Source organism: Perognathus longimembris, chromosome 4 (genome assembly GCF_023159225.1).
Source record: "Perognathus longimembris pacificus isolate PPM17 chromosome 4, ASM2315922v1, whole genome shotgun sequence".
Lineage (NCBI taxonomy): Eukaryota > Metazoa > Chordata > Mammalia > Rodentia > Heteromyidae > Perognathus > Perognathus longimembris.
This window is the reverse complement of record NC_063164.1, coordinates 18671606-18685062: the sequence shown is the minus strand read 5'-3', so window position 1 is coordinate 18685062 and position 13457 is coordinate 18671606. Positions and strand designations below refer to the sequence as shown.

General features: G+C 34.3%; 1 protein-coding gene across 1 annotated transcript in view; it reads right to left on the bottom strand.

The window, feature by feature from the left end:
- Nucleotides 1–3039: 3039 nt before the first annotated feature.
- Nucleotides 3040–13457, bottom strand: part of Bard1 (BRCA1 associated RING domain 1) — a 68517-nt gene continuing 58099 nt past the window's right edge. The window contains exons 10-11 of the mRNA XM_048344175.1: nt 4790–4887; nt 3040–3592 (exon numbers count right to left, since the gene is read on the bottom strand). Of these exons, the coding sequence (XP_048200132.1) occupies nt 3260–3592; nt 4790–4887 (431 nt within the window). The 3' untranslated portion in view covers nt 3040–3259. The remainder of the gene's footprint in view (nt 3593–4789; nt 4888–13457) is intronic.

Genomic DNA, 13457 nt, shown 5'->3' with positions numbered 1-13457 from the left:
CTCGAACAGAAATCTCCAGGTACCAAAAAAGTACCTGAAAAGGTAATATATGCCTTCAGAAACTATAACTTAGTCAACAATCCCTAATTCACAAGGACTATGCAGCTTAGTAACAAGACACTTGAGGGTTTGTTCTGTTTTCATAAAAGGATCTATCCTCATGCCAGCCCCAGCCTGTAACTCATTATCCAGCCAAAATTGGCCCCAAACTCCTAATTTTCCTGCCACACCCTTCATAGTTCTGGGATTATAGCAGTGTACCATAATGGCCTGCTAATTCATTAACTAAAGAAAATTCTCTCTCAATTAAACAACTGCTTAATAGGTAGTTTGAAGTGGGTCTCTTTGAATAGGGTGTGTATAAACTCTCATATTAAGATCACAATTTGTAATTTAATCCAATTTCAAATATGACATCCAGTTATAAAAATAAGTGTTTTTATCTTGTCATTTTAGTTTATTCTGGCTTGAAAAGCAGATAACACCTATGAACCTTTAAAACACAATTCTCATTTTTTATACTAGCCCATTAAGACAATAAGCTCTTGTGAAGCTCCCAATCTTGAATATTCTTATTCACACAGGATATACCAAGCCTCTCCAAACATAATCTTCATCTATGCGGGTCACTTAACTATCATATTCACCAAGCAGGAGTACAGAAATTAAGACAGATAAAATCATGTCCACTAAAATTTGAATATCAAACTCAAGTGCATTATTGAAACACTCACATATTGCTCATTTACCATTTTTTCCACTCATAATCCTTCTATACTTCCCATCTGGTTTCCATATTTTAGGAAGGAAAAAGCTACAAGCATATGTAGAATAGGAACAAAGCCCTGAAATATAGTGAAACAGCTCCAACCCTTGTATTCTAATAGAACCAAGAAGGATCACTGTAGTGGATGCTCTCCCTGATAATGCCAAGCTATCAGTTATAGTACATTCAGAGTAACTTATTTAGTATAATAAAGCATCTACTATATTTTAAGGTATTTCTACTCGAAATTAAATGTTCAGAAAGAGAGCTGAAGGATTTCCTCACATATCATGCGAATCGCTTTCTATGACGCAAAACAAAAGGCACTCTTAAAGAAGACAGCAGAAACATGAAAACACAAATTAACTTTAATGATTTATGGTAAATGTAAGGAAGCTAGAATCTGATTGAAAAATAATTATAAAGATCTCAATACAGAAAAAAATACAACCACATTTCAAGAGCATAAAAAACAGGCTGTTTTAAAATAAATATTTAAGTAAATCAGAAATACTGTAATTTAAAAGTGAGGAAAGAAAAAAAATCACAGAGAGGGAGAGGGATAAGAAAGTGGATGAATAAGAAAATTAATATGTACAAAAATCTCAACCGTGTTTTCCTGACAAGGAGTCAGTGAGTAACAAAGCACAAACCTGTCTAGGAATGTGGCCTACAAGGCAGCAGTAATCTACTGGAGTCAGTTATAAATCAAAAATGACAACCCAAATCCTAGTCTTCAATTATTTAATACAGACATTATCTTACCCCTCAGATTTGTATGGTTACAGTGGGCATTCATCATTTCCATGAGCATAAAAAGTGAGACAGGTACATTAATAGTGGTAGAGTTTCAGGGCAAATTCACACTGAAAGGTCAGGGTCAGAAAACTATTTTGTTCACAGACTGAGATGAAATAATAATATGTCAAAAAAGGCACTGATGTAAGATGTATTTTCAAAAGATCAGCACAACTTCAAACAGCAGAATCTCGGAACATCAAAAATAAGAGGATCTTAAAAACTTTAACGAACTTCAGACTCTGCTTTTTAAAATTAGGAATACTGCATCTATTCCAGAAGTTATCAAACTGTCCTCACCGGCTGATGAGGAATGAAACTGGCAGATATTTATAGTGTCTCCTTTCTTTCTGTATAAGATTATAAATATGTTTAATTTCTGGGAAAGATTTAAGAAAGAATTCTGTTCCTTAAAAATATTTTATAATTATGTAATCCATCCTGTCAATTCACAGTGAGAACACTTGGACCTGACTATGACTAAGTTAGCTGTTAAGTCAGGCTATGCAGGGGAGCCTTGTCCACCATTGGACCTTTGAATGCTTAGATATGTAGAGGAAATGCTTCTTATTCTTACTCTACATTTAATGCTTTTGTGTTTTAGACAATCTGGGAAAACTCTGTTCTAAATTAAGTAATCAACATCTGTTTACTTACTACCCGAAAAAACTTAAAGAAACTAAGATTAAAACAATGGTGGTGTGTAGCTCACTGGTATAGCACTTGACTAAAGAAGCATGTCTCTAGATTTCATCACCAGAACTACAGAAAAAAAAAAAAAAGAAAAAAGAAAAAGCAAGAAATTAAGATTTTCAAAAACTGTTTTGCCCAAACCTAGCAAGATCTACATAAAAACTGTTTCCAATCTAATGTATTGAAGTATGATAGAGAATTTTCTATACTGGTAAGACCTTATATAAAATGTTGGTATTAAAATATTCTAAGGATATACACATCATACAGTACATAAAGTTATAAACCAATGGCTGACAGTAAGCAAATATACACAATAGAAATAGGTGCCATGAGCTTAATATTGTCTTTCTACCATAAAACAATGGCATTATGCTTTGAACCATGATTTTTTTAAAAGGTCAAAAATAAACATTTAAGAAAAATTTTAAAGAAAAAAATTAAAAAGCTAAATAAATAGACAACTGCAGATAGAATTTAACACCTACAGTGTCATGGTTAGATTAGACACTCTTTTTCATCACAATAAAGTCAAAATAAATCACTTGATAAATTCTGTTTACTAAAGAGTGGCAAGTATTTTTGCTAGTGACAAGCAAGGACAGCTTTTTCATCAATGAACATAAAAAGGTTGAATCAGTAAGGAGATCCCTCTTGTAGATTTAACTAACAGTTCTGATATGTTTGCATCCATCTTTGATAACTAATAAGTGAAGTAGGAAGATAAATGAATTATTTTTTTTTAAAGGTCAGTTTTAAAAAGAAAATACAAAAATGGGGTGCTGGGATTGAACCCAGGACCTTGCACTGTCTAAGCATGGGAAATATTTCAGGAAATTGACCTCTAGCTACCACAATGTTCCTATTTTTTTTTTAATTCAAAGAAAACAATGTGAATAAATCTACTTATCTATAAAGTGTGAATGATCAAGAATAGTGTGATGGCTGAGTTGTCACAAATTGTGCAAGTTCAGTGTGAAATGTATCTGGTGTAACTTTCAGCTAGCTGTCAAGAGGAAGCAACTCAAAGGACATCACGCAGCTTATAAGCCAACTCGAAGGAGCCATCCAGACTTTGCCCTGCCGAACCCTTTCTGGGCAGTAATCAGACAAATCTTCATAGATGATGTACTGTGTACAGAAGCGCTGGTCAGAATCGGGTTTGGCATGGTATGAGACTGTATTGATGGTCTGAGTCACATCACTGTCTGGTTTGGGTTTTCTACTGAGGATCTGGCCCCCTCCAGCAGTGACAAGCTTAGTAAGGTTGTCTTTTGGATGATGTATGAAGGATCCCCAAAAATAGAAGTAACATCCATCAAACAGCTTTGGTAACTGAAATAAAAAAGTATTTGTTAAGTGCAGATCAAAAAAAGTTTTCAAATTGCCTATAAATGAAGAACATAAACACAGTAGTCCTGAGTAGTTAAGAAGCTATTTGAGGTGTTGGTATAAACTATATTTCAATTAACCTAATTGGATCAAAAAAAAAAAAAAGCAGAGTGGTAGTGGCCATGCTTATAATTTTACCTACTACCCAGGAGACTGATCCAACATATATGGTTTGAGACTTTCTTTCCAAAAGTACCAGCAAAACCAAAGGTGAATGTGTAGCTCAAGTGATAGAACACCACCTGAGCAAGCAAAAAGTGCAAGTAAGGGCCTAAGTTCAAAGCCCCATATTGCTCCCCTCAAAAAATAAGTGTGTACAAGGATTCCAAATATATTTGTAAGTATCCCCCTTAGATTCATTCACTTTCTCTATTCTTTTTTATTCTTCTAAAAATTCAAGTATACTTTTTATTAAGAAGAAAATAAATAACTTCATCAAACATCATTTATCAGGATAGGCATGCATACTAGGTGGAATTGAAAGCCCCAAAGATTCCAGGCATATAAAATATATATGTCAAGAACGCCAGAACACAAAAGTAGCATCATTTCCATGTGCTACCCACACTCAAGTCTCTACTAATAAGATGAGGTCCCTGGACGGCCACAGTGGGTTCCAGAGATCCATTACTAGCCATATCCATTATGAAGTCATGGCTAAAGATCTAATTAGCCATAAAATACTTCTGTGTGCTTCATGGAAATAAAGTTTCACAATTTCCTCTCATGAAAAAATTTTCTTTGTCATTTCTAATATACTTATATGTATCAACAGAATAATGGAATATTATCCATTAAAACTGCAATATGTGGCAATAAAGACATATGGTAACTAAATCCGAACAGCAGCTGTAAGTCTTCTTTCAAGCTCCTTCCTGCATCTGCGATTTACCTCCGATTCTGAAAGGTTTATGGGAATGTTCAAGATGCCAAAAATCCATTAACAGTAGGAAATTATTGCCTTCTGGATTTTACTGCACATCGTGATCATCTTTCAGAATCAAGTGCTTGAAATAAGCACAATTAAAATTTTAATCAGTCACCTATACTTGCTAAAAGGGCAGACAAAGCTTTCCCTGATGGTGCTCGCAGTATGAAGTCATAACAAGGCCAAGGAAAGCTGTATGGAAAGTAAAGTACCAGCAGTTCTTTGTTGATTCTGCTCCTCCGTGGACCTTCAGGAATTTCATACATTTCTTCCTCTTCAAATACTTTTGTTTGTAAACATGCTTTTACCCCTAACAAAACACAAAGAGGAATCAAATTAAATTATCAATCAGGCAAAATATGTTTCAATGAAATTAAGTAATTTACCTAAGTGTTTGTTATTTTTTGCACTTTCATGTTGTTCAAAAACAGATATCAACAGAAAATATAATAAAACCAGTCCAGGTATGGTGGCTTGCAACTTTAATCTGAGTTACTTTGCAGATAGAGATTGGAAGATTATAGTTTGAGGACACCCTGGGCAAAAAGTAAGTTAGATCTATCAACAAACAGCTAGCAAGCGCGCGCGCGCACACACACACACACACACACGCCTAGCATTTGCTGGCAGGTAACTAAAGATTTAAAGTCAAACGACTTAGTTATCTCAATTATTTACTTTGGGATAATTACACTCTTTATAACTGAAGGCTTCATTTCAGCCTAAGCTTCCTTATCTATATAAACAACAAATTCACACTACCACCTATTTCACAGGCTTCTATAGAAAGAAATGTTTAAAAATCTATATCATAATAATAATAATCATATAACATATATCATATCATATAATAAACTACCTTACTGTAAGTACAAAGCCTTCACGCAACTTGTCTTTAAGATAATTTTGTTCAATAACCTCAGTTATTTCACTGAGGAAATACCATGAGGATAGGAATATTCTTTTAATTACATAAGCACTTATAAGACTTCAGAGTTATAATCCAAATGCTTAGCTATCTTAAAATAGTCTGGGATCTAAAAATGCTATATCGTTAATCACTTAACAGCTAATGATTTACAACTTAAGCAAAAAGAATTTATGAATATATAACTATATACCTGTAATGGAGAATAGGTGCTGGAATTATACTGACTTAACTTTCTATTGGAAAGCTGGAAAATGTCAGTGATAAAATTCTGTCTGGGTGATCTCTAATTCAACAGTAAAATACTCCAGTACATGAGAACCATGGTTTGGCCTGCAAACTCCGTCTATGCCTAGAAAGGATTCCTTTCTGGACAGTAGAGATGGCTTAGATCCAACAGTCAAGCTGGTACAAGCACAGAACTATCTCACACTGCATTTCATATAAAAATACTCATTTGTGTAGAAGAAGAAGTCTCTTGTTCTATAGTACTTACCTTAAAAGCTGGATAAGAAAGAAATTCATGAGTTAGTAACAGTTAACTTTAGTTTGGACATAGGTTTTATAACTTAAGCTTTATTTTCCATTACTCTAAACTGATAAAACATTACCCCAAATGATAAAACTTAATCTTTGCCTCATGAGTCAATCTTCAGAACATGAATAAGATCCAAAACTAAAAAAAAACAAAAACAAAAACAAAACCCCCACAAAAACCCCAAGACAAGTTTTAAAATATTTGTTACCACTGCTCATTGAGTTCAGTTATGTTAAAGCTAAACTAGCACAGGGTTCTAGGTGGGCCTCTAATCATATAAAACAATATAAATCTAAATGAATTCAAAGAAATGCTAATAGTTTTCATAGTCTCTTGTTTATCTGTCTTTTAGGGAATAAGCAGGGGCCAGAAATAGAGAGACAAAGGGTAAGTAATAAATGCAGCAGTGGTACTCAGTAGCTACATTGAAAATGAACTATACAACTTTTGGGAAAGAATGGAAAGAAAAAACTCTCCAAAAAGAACTGTACTCATTACCTGACTTATGGAACAGTAACCCTCAGTATATAACCTTTTTAACAATAAGGTTTTTTTTAAGCCAAAGTAGTTGTCTTTTGAATAAAACTGCCCAAGTCTATTTCTAAAAAAAAAAAAAAACCCTGGAGGACCAACTTACCTTAACTATTAAAATGCCAATCACATATTCTATAAGTATGAATAATTTCCATACAATAACAAAGTGTATTAAAAATTACTAGGAAAGAAGCAAATAGTGCACTAGACCTTTAGTTCCTTATATTTTTGTATTAAACAAATGTAATAAGGAATTATTAAGGGTTGAAAGAAAAAAATAGATCTTCATTAAGATAATATGGAAAAATCAAGCCATTATTTCACTGTTACCTTCCTGGACACAAATGAGTACAATAAGAATACAACTTATTTGCTTCTGTGCTTATCCTTCTTATACCTGTAAATCCTCTTAACACAGACTCTCTTTTCATGCATTTTCATTAGTGCAAAACCACCACAGCAATACCATTTTATAAAATGTATGAATACCATATTGCCTAATATCCATCCTGGTTGCAAACCAGACCATTATAATCAGCGTAAACATTGTCTAGTATTCTAAAAACCTTAATTTTCCACAATTTTAAATAAAATACTCAAAATCACATGGCCTAATTAAAGAACTTTCAAAAGAAATATATAAAAGTAAAACATCAATGTTCCTATCACATACTAACACTTTCTGTAAATTACAGAATAAAAGTAAAACAAAATTTCTATTAAAAAAAGTTTTAAAGGTGATATAGAGGGGTTACCGTTAACTGAGTTAGTAATGAGTACATTTCCTTTTGAACAGTGTCACCCCTTCCTCATTCTCTCCAAGTTTTTCCCCTCCCAAAGCTGTATTTCATTTCCCACATAGTGTCTAGTGGGTTTCTTAAAGCCAATTTTCTCCATTCCATCTTCTTTTTAAAGTTTTTCTAATGTTAAATGACCAAGTATATAATTATTTGTCCAAATGGAAGCTCCTGATAAAATGTGGTACATATACACAATGGAATTTTATGCCTCTATCAGAAAGAATGGCATTGCCCCATTTGTAAGGAAATGGAAGGACTTGGAAAAAGTTATACTAAGTGAAGTGAGCCAGACCCAAAGAAACATGGACTCTATGGTCTCCCTCATAGAGAATAATTAGCACAGGTTTAGGCAAGTCACAGCAGAGGATCACAAGAGCCCAATAGATATACCCTTATGAACACATAAGATGATGTTAAATGAAATGAATTCCATGTTATGGAAACGATTGTTATATCACAGTTGTAACTATTTTCAACATGCCATGTGTATCTGTAGCTTCAATTATTGATGATCTTCTTGTATCACCTTCCTGTGGTTGTACCTACACTATCTCTGTATCTTATCTGAGTATATTGGAAACCGTGTACACTGGTATTAGAACTAGGAAATTGAAAGAGAATACCAAAACCAAGAGACACAGGGTAAAAAAAGACAAACAACTACAAAAGCAATACTTGCAAAAATGTTTGGTGTAAATGAACTGAAAAATGTATGGGGGGGAAAGGGAAACCGTGTACACTGGTATTAGAACTAGGAAATTGAAAGAGAATACCAAAATCAAGAGACACAGGGTAAAAAAAGACAAACAACTACAAAAGCAATACTTGCAAAAATGTTTGGTGTAAATGAACTGAAAAATTTTGGGGGGGAATGAGGGAGGAGGTAACAAACAGTACAGAAATGTATCCAATGCCTAATGTATGAAACTGTAACCTCTCTGTAATTCAATTCAATAATAAAAACTTAAAATAAAAAAATGCATACAAAAAAAATATTAGGTCCATAATCCCAGTAGTTTGGAAGCAGAAGTAGGATGATGGCAAGTTTGAGGATAGCCTGCACTACATAGTAAGTTTTAGGTCACCCTGGGAGAAAATGTGTGTGTGTGATAATATATTATATAATGGCATATATGATAATATAATATATATCACATATATATGATACATATTATGTGATATGTACATATCATATTATATGCAATTTTAAATTATGTACATTTACTTTTATATATCTAAATATTATCTATTATGGCTATACCATATATCAAAAATAGTTAAAATATAAACCAATGAAAATTATTATGAAGATGACAGTAGCAGCTACTACCTGTTTTAAGAATGTGTACATTTCTCAGAAAGACTGGTAGGGCTGAGGTTCATTACCTGAGGAGGTAATATTGTATATACAGATGCAATGGATACGAAGTTTATGGACATCAGCCAATGCTCGTAAGTGGTAACAGGAGGTTAGATTCCTGTGTCTTTGTTTCCGACATTTTTGTTAACTAATCACTACTTCTTGTTTCATGTCAATGTTTAAATGTCTTAGTCTGTTGTGTTGATTCGTTAGCATTAAACTTAGAGACAGTAGCTCTACAATCAACCAATGGAGGAAACTGAGAGAAATGTGACTTTGAAAACTGAAAGAAACACTTGTTTCCAGTAAGAGTGCTGCAAAAAAGAAGGTAAAGGGCTGGGTGCTGGTGGCTCAAGCCTATAATCCTAGCTACTCAGGAGGCTGAGATCTGAGGATCGTGGTTTGAAGCCAGTCTGGGCAAGAAAGTCCATGAGACTCTTATCTCCAATGAACTACTCAGAAAAAGCAGAAGTGGCACTGTGGCTCGAGTGGTAGAGTGCTAACCTTGAGCATAAAGAGGCTCAAGGATAGCACCCAGGCCGCCAGACCAGCAAAAAAAAAAAAAAAAAAGGTAAAGTATCATCTTGTTTCATCTCAGCTGGGAACAGGCTTAGTAAGCAACTCAAATTCTGAGTTACTCTTTATGTCTACAAAAGCCTAACCATTGATTTGCGGACTACCAGTTTAGCATCACAAATACAGACTCCACAAGCCATGAGACTTTACAGTACACTGTTTAAAGTTCAGGAGAGACAATGATATAGGAAGAAGTTTAATCTAGTTTAAAGCCATTCAGCTAACTAGTGATTGAACAGAAATCTGGACCCAAGTTTACTTGATTTTCTAAAGTCTACAAATTTTACACAAAAATATGTGGGCAGGGCACCAGTAGCTCATGCTTATAATCTTACTGAAGAAGCTAAGATTTGAGAACCATGGTTCAAAATCGGCTGGAGAAAATCCGTTAGACTCTTATCTCTAGTCAGCAAAAAGCCAGACCTGAAAGCATGGCTCAAGTGACAGCCAGCTCTGAGTGAAAAATCTGAGCAAGCACACAGGCCTCAAGTTTAAGCTCCAGTACCAGCACACACACACAAACAAAACTTGGGTTTTAAAGAGATAACTGTGAATGTTAAAGCTATAAAGCTGCTTCTTTAAGTGTTCCAGAATGTTGCTTTAATAAAAAAAAACAAAATCCTCAGAAAAATTTTAACAACTGAATACTCTACAAGACACTGTTTGCTTAACTTGACATTACCAATGTATGTTCAGATTCAAAAACCATGTTCAGGATATTAATAATTCCTCATCTTTCAGTTTTAAATTTGTTGGCTTTTGCCTATGCTTTGGAGCTCAAAGCTCGTTTCTTCATTGTTTTTAATTTTAAGAATCAACATCACTCGAGGTTGCTAAGTTAAATGTTTGAATTCTATTATTACTCTAACTTATAAATCAATATACTTGAATATACTTTAATAAATCATTTTTAAAATAGCCAAACTTTAAGTCGCTGAGAAAAAAAATTACCTAGTAAATTTAACATTAAACTATTAACTTTACTGTACATTGAAATGGAGAATAAAAACTTTTGAACAGTTCAAAACACCATCCTAGAAATAGAGCCAATGTGCTGGCATATCTGTTTTGATCAATCCAAGCTGGGCACTGGTAGCTCATGCCTGTAATTCTAGCTACTTGGGAGGCTCAGATTGGGATGACTGTTAGTTGGAGACCATCCCAGGCAGTTTATGAGAACCTGTTTGTCAACCCATTTTCATGCACCTGACCCCAAGCTATGTGAAGGCTGAGATTGGGAGGCTTGCAGTCCAGGCCATCTTGGACACAAAAACCCTTGAGATTCCATCTTGATGAAGGCAAGGCAAGATGGTGCAGTGGTGCACACTGGGATCTGGGATCCCAGCACTGACAGGAAGCCCCAAATAGGTGGACTGCAGCTCAGTCCAGGCAAGAAATGAGACCTTTTCTCAAAAATAACCAGCAAAAAGCAGGGTTAGAAATGTGGCTCAAATGGTAGGGTAAATGTGAGGCCCTAAATTCAAACTCTAATATCACCAGAAATAGACCAACCCAAAAGGCATCAGTAATCTAGTAACATTGTTAAGTTATATACATACTTTGTTACTCACCCATAATGGGGTCCCTTCCTAAACTATTTCCTAATAATATTTGCAGAGCACTTGAAATATATTCTTCAGAGGAAGGAGATCCCTGATCTATAAGAAAGAAGATGCTATGAATATAACACCAAGACCTACCACTGAACAGTACATACAGGGGCCAAGGTTGTCCAGTTACAGAAGTAAGTGGACTGTGCCTCTGCTGACTACTTACTTGTTTTATGGCTTCATTTATCAAGTAACAAATTACAACAGCATTCACTGATACTATGTTCAGTTGTTCATCAACTAGGGTCTGGTCAGTATGGCCAGGAACAAACAAGATGCAAGCATGGTGATCCAAGGTAGGATGCCTATAATTTCACAGATTAAGCCTCAGTTTATGCCATTTTCAGCTCTATAATAATTTAGTAAATTTCAACAAAGGTAGAAAAATCCAGTGCTCTAATTACAATGACTGAGCTGAACAAACACATTCCTCGATATTTCTTCACTCCAAATAAAAATTGTTTCAATGATGACAAAATGTTGGTAGACTTGCTATCATAGCATAGTAAACCTTGAAGATTTTTGAAGGCTGTAAGCAACACCTGTACCTAGGGCTACACCCCAAATGTCGAGGGGGAGCAAACACTACATATACTCTAAGAGATTTAAAGGCATTCCCAATGACATAACTGAAATGTGAACTCAGCTATCATCCAATTCTTTAATTTCAAAAAAAGTAAGGAAGTGCCAGCCATGCATAGATTTATCATATTGTATTTCTCTTACAATAAAAAGTCATATAGACACAACAGAAAATAAAAGGATAGTCATTTTTGAGATTAAACAACAAACTCTGAAGGGAGAAGGGACTGTAAGGTGAAGGGACAGAAGGCATTGAATCTGACTGATGCCAAAGTTGCCATTCCATAGCATGTGCCCTTAGTTAATGAAGCTATAATGCTGGTAAACATTTACCACAGTTACAAACTCCTATCAGCTTCCTAGTTAATGTCCCTTGACATTTAAATGGATTGAACTGATTGATTTGAACCAATTTGACATTTGAACCAACTGAACGGATTAAACATATATAACAAAAAATAACTTTTACCAATTTACATGATACTATCATCAATAAAATGGAAGAATTTCACAACTATCACTTATGCCTAAATAATAGACATTTTAAGATTTTACTTCATAGAAGTAAATAGCAGCAAGTATTCCATTCTCCATTTCAGACAAAATATGGGAACTTTTACAACATTCACATTTTTAACTCATCTAAAATATAAAATATACCATCATCCTTAATCTCTACATATACATCAAGATTTTAAAACAAGTCATTTTCCACCAGCCTAAAAATAATTCTTAAAATTTAACCCATCTCTATAGTTAAGCTCCTGTTGTCATTGTATTTGGTTTTGGTACCCTGAGTATTGTATATATCTGAATTAGGGAAGGGAAGGGGAACATCAAAACACTGAGACAAAGGACAAAGAGTAAACTAACCCAACAGTGATATTCACAAGACAATATATTGGAAATTAACTGTACAACTCAGGGACGGGGACCGAAGATGGGAGAAAAATGAGGGAGGGGGTAACAAGTATGAGAAAAAAATGTACTCACTACCCTATATATGTAAGTGTAACCCTCTGAACATCATGATTCTTGACAACAAAATTAAATAAATTTGAAAAATAAAAAGAGTATCAAAATCGAGAGACATAGGATAAAAAGGCAAACCAAGGCAACAACAGCAATACTTAATAACTATATGGTATAAACCAAGTCTATAACTCAAGGGGAGGAGGGAAATGGGGCGGAGGGAAGGTGGAGGGGGGGGAATGAAGGAGGAGGTAACAAGTATGACAAGAAATATACTCACTACCTTACATAAGTGTAACCCTTTGTATATCACCTTGACAACAAAATTAAATAAATTAAAAAAATTAAAAAGAATGTAGAAAAATTTAATCCATCTATTTTATATTTGTAATAAATGCTTAATAAAGTCCATATGATTCCATTGTTTGCCCCAAAATACTTTGGCAGAAAGATACTTATTTCCTCTTCTAAAGAAAAAGGAGCCAATGCAAGATCAAGTTTTCATTAGCTTTCTCAGATAATTTTTAGATTGAAATAACATTGCATAAGTTATGTGGTTAAACACAGATTTCTTTATATGGCAGAATAATTTTAAATTATGTATCATATGCAAGTTAAAATGTGTCAAACTTGACTTTAGAGAAGGCATGCTTTATCTTTTTTTTCTTATTTTTCTTTTTTGGCAATACTGGAGTTGCAACGCAGATTCTCTACTTCTAGAGTCACACCCCCATTCCTTTTTGCCTTTATTTTTTAATAGGGTCTTGTATTTATGACAGTGGTATGTTATTTACGTACATAACAAGCACATGCAACTACATCCAGCTTTTATTGGTTAAGATGGGTTATCAAGAACTGGACTGGCCTTGAACCTGGACCTTTTTGTTCTCCACCTCCTGAGTCCCCAGAATTATAGGCAAGAACCACTGTGCCCAGCCATTTCACCTTTATTACTTTTCACAGGTTCTATTGTAAAATTT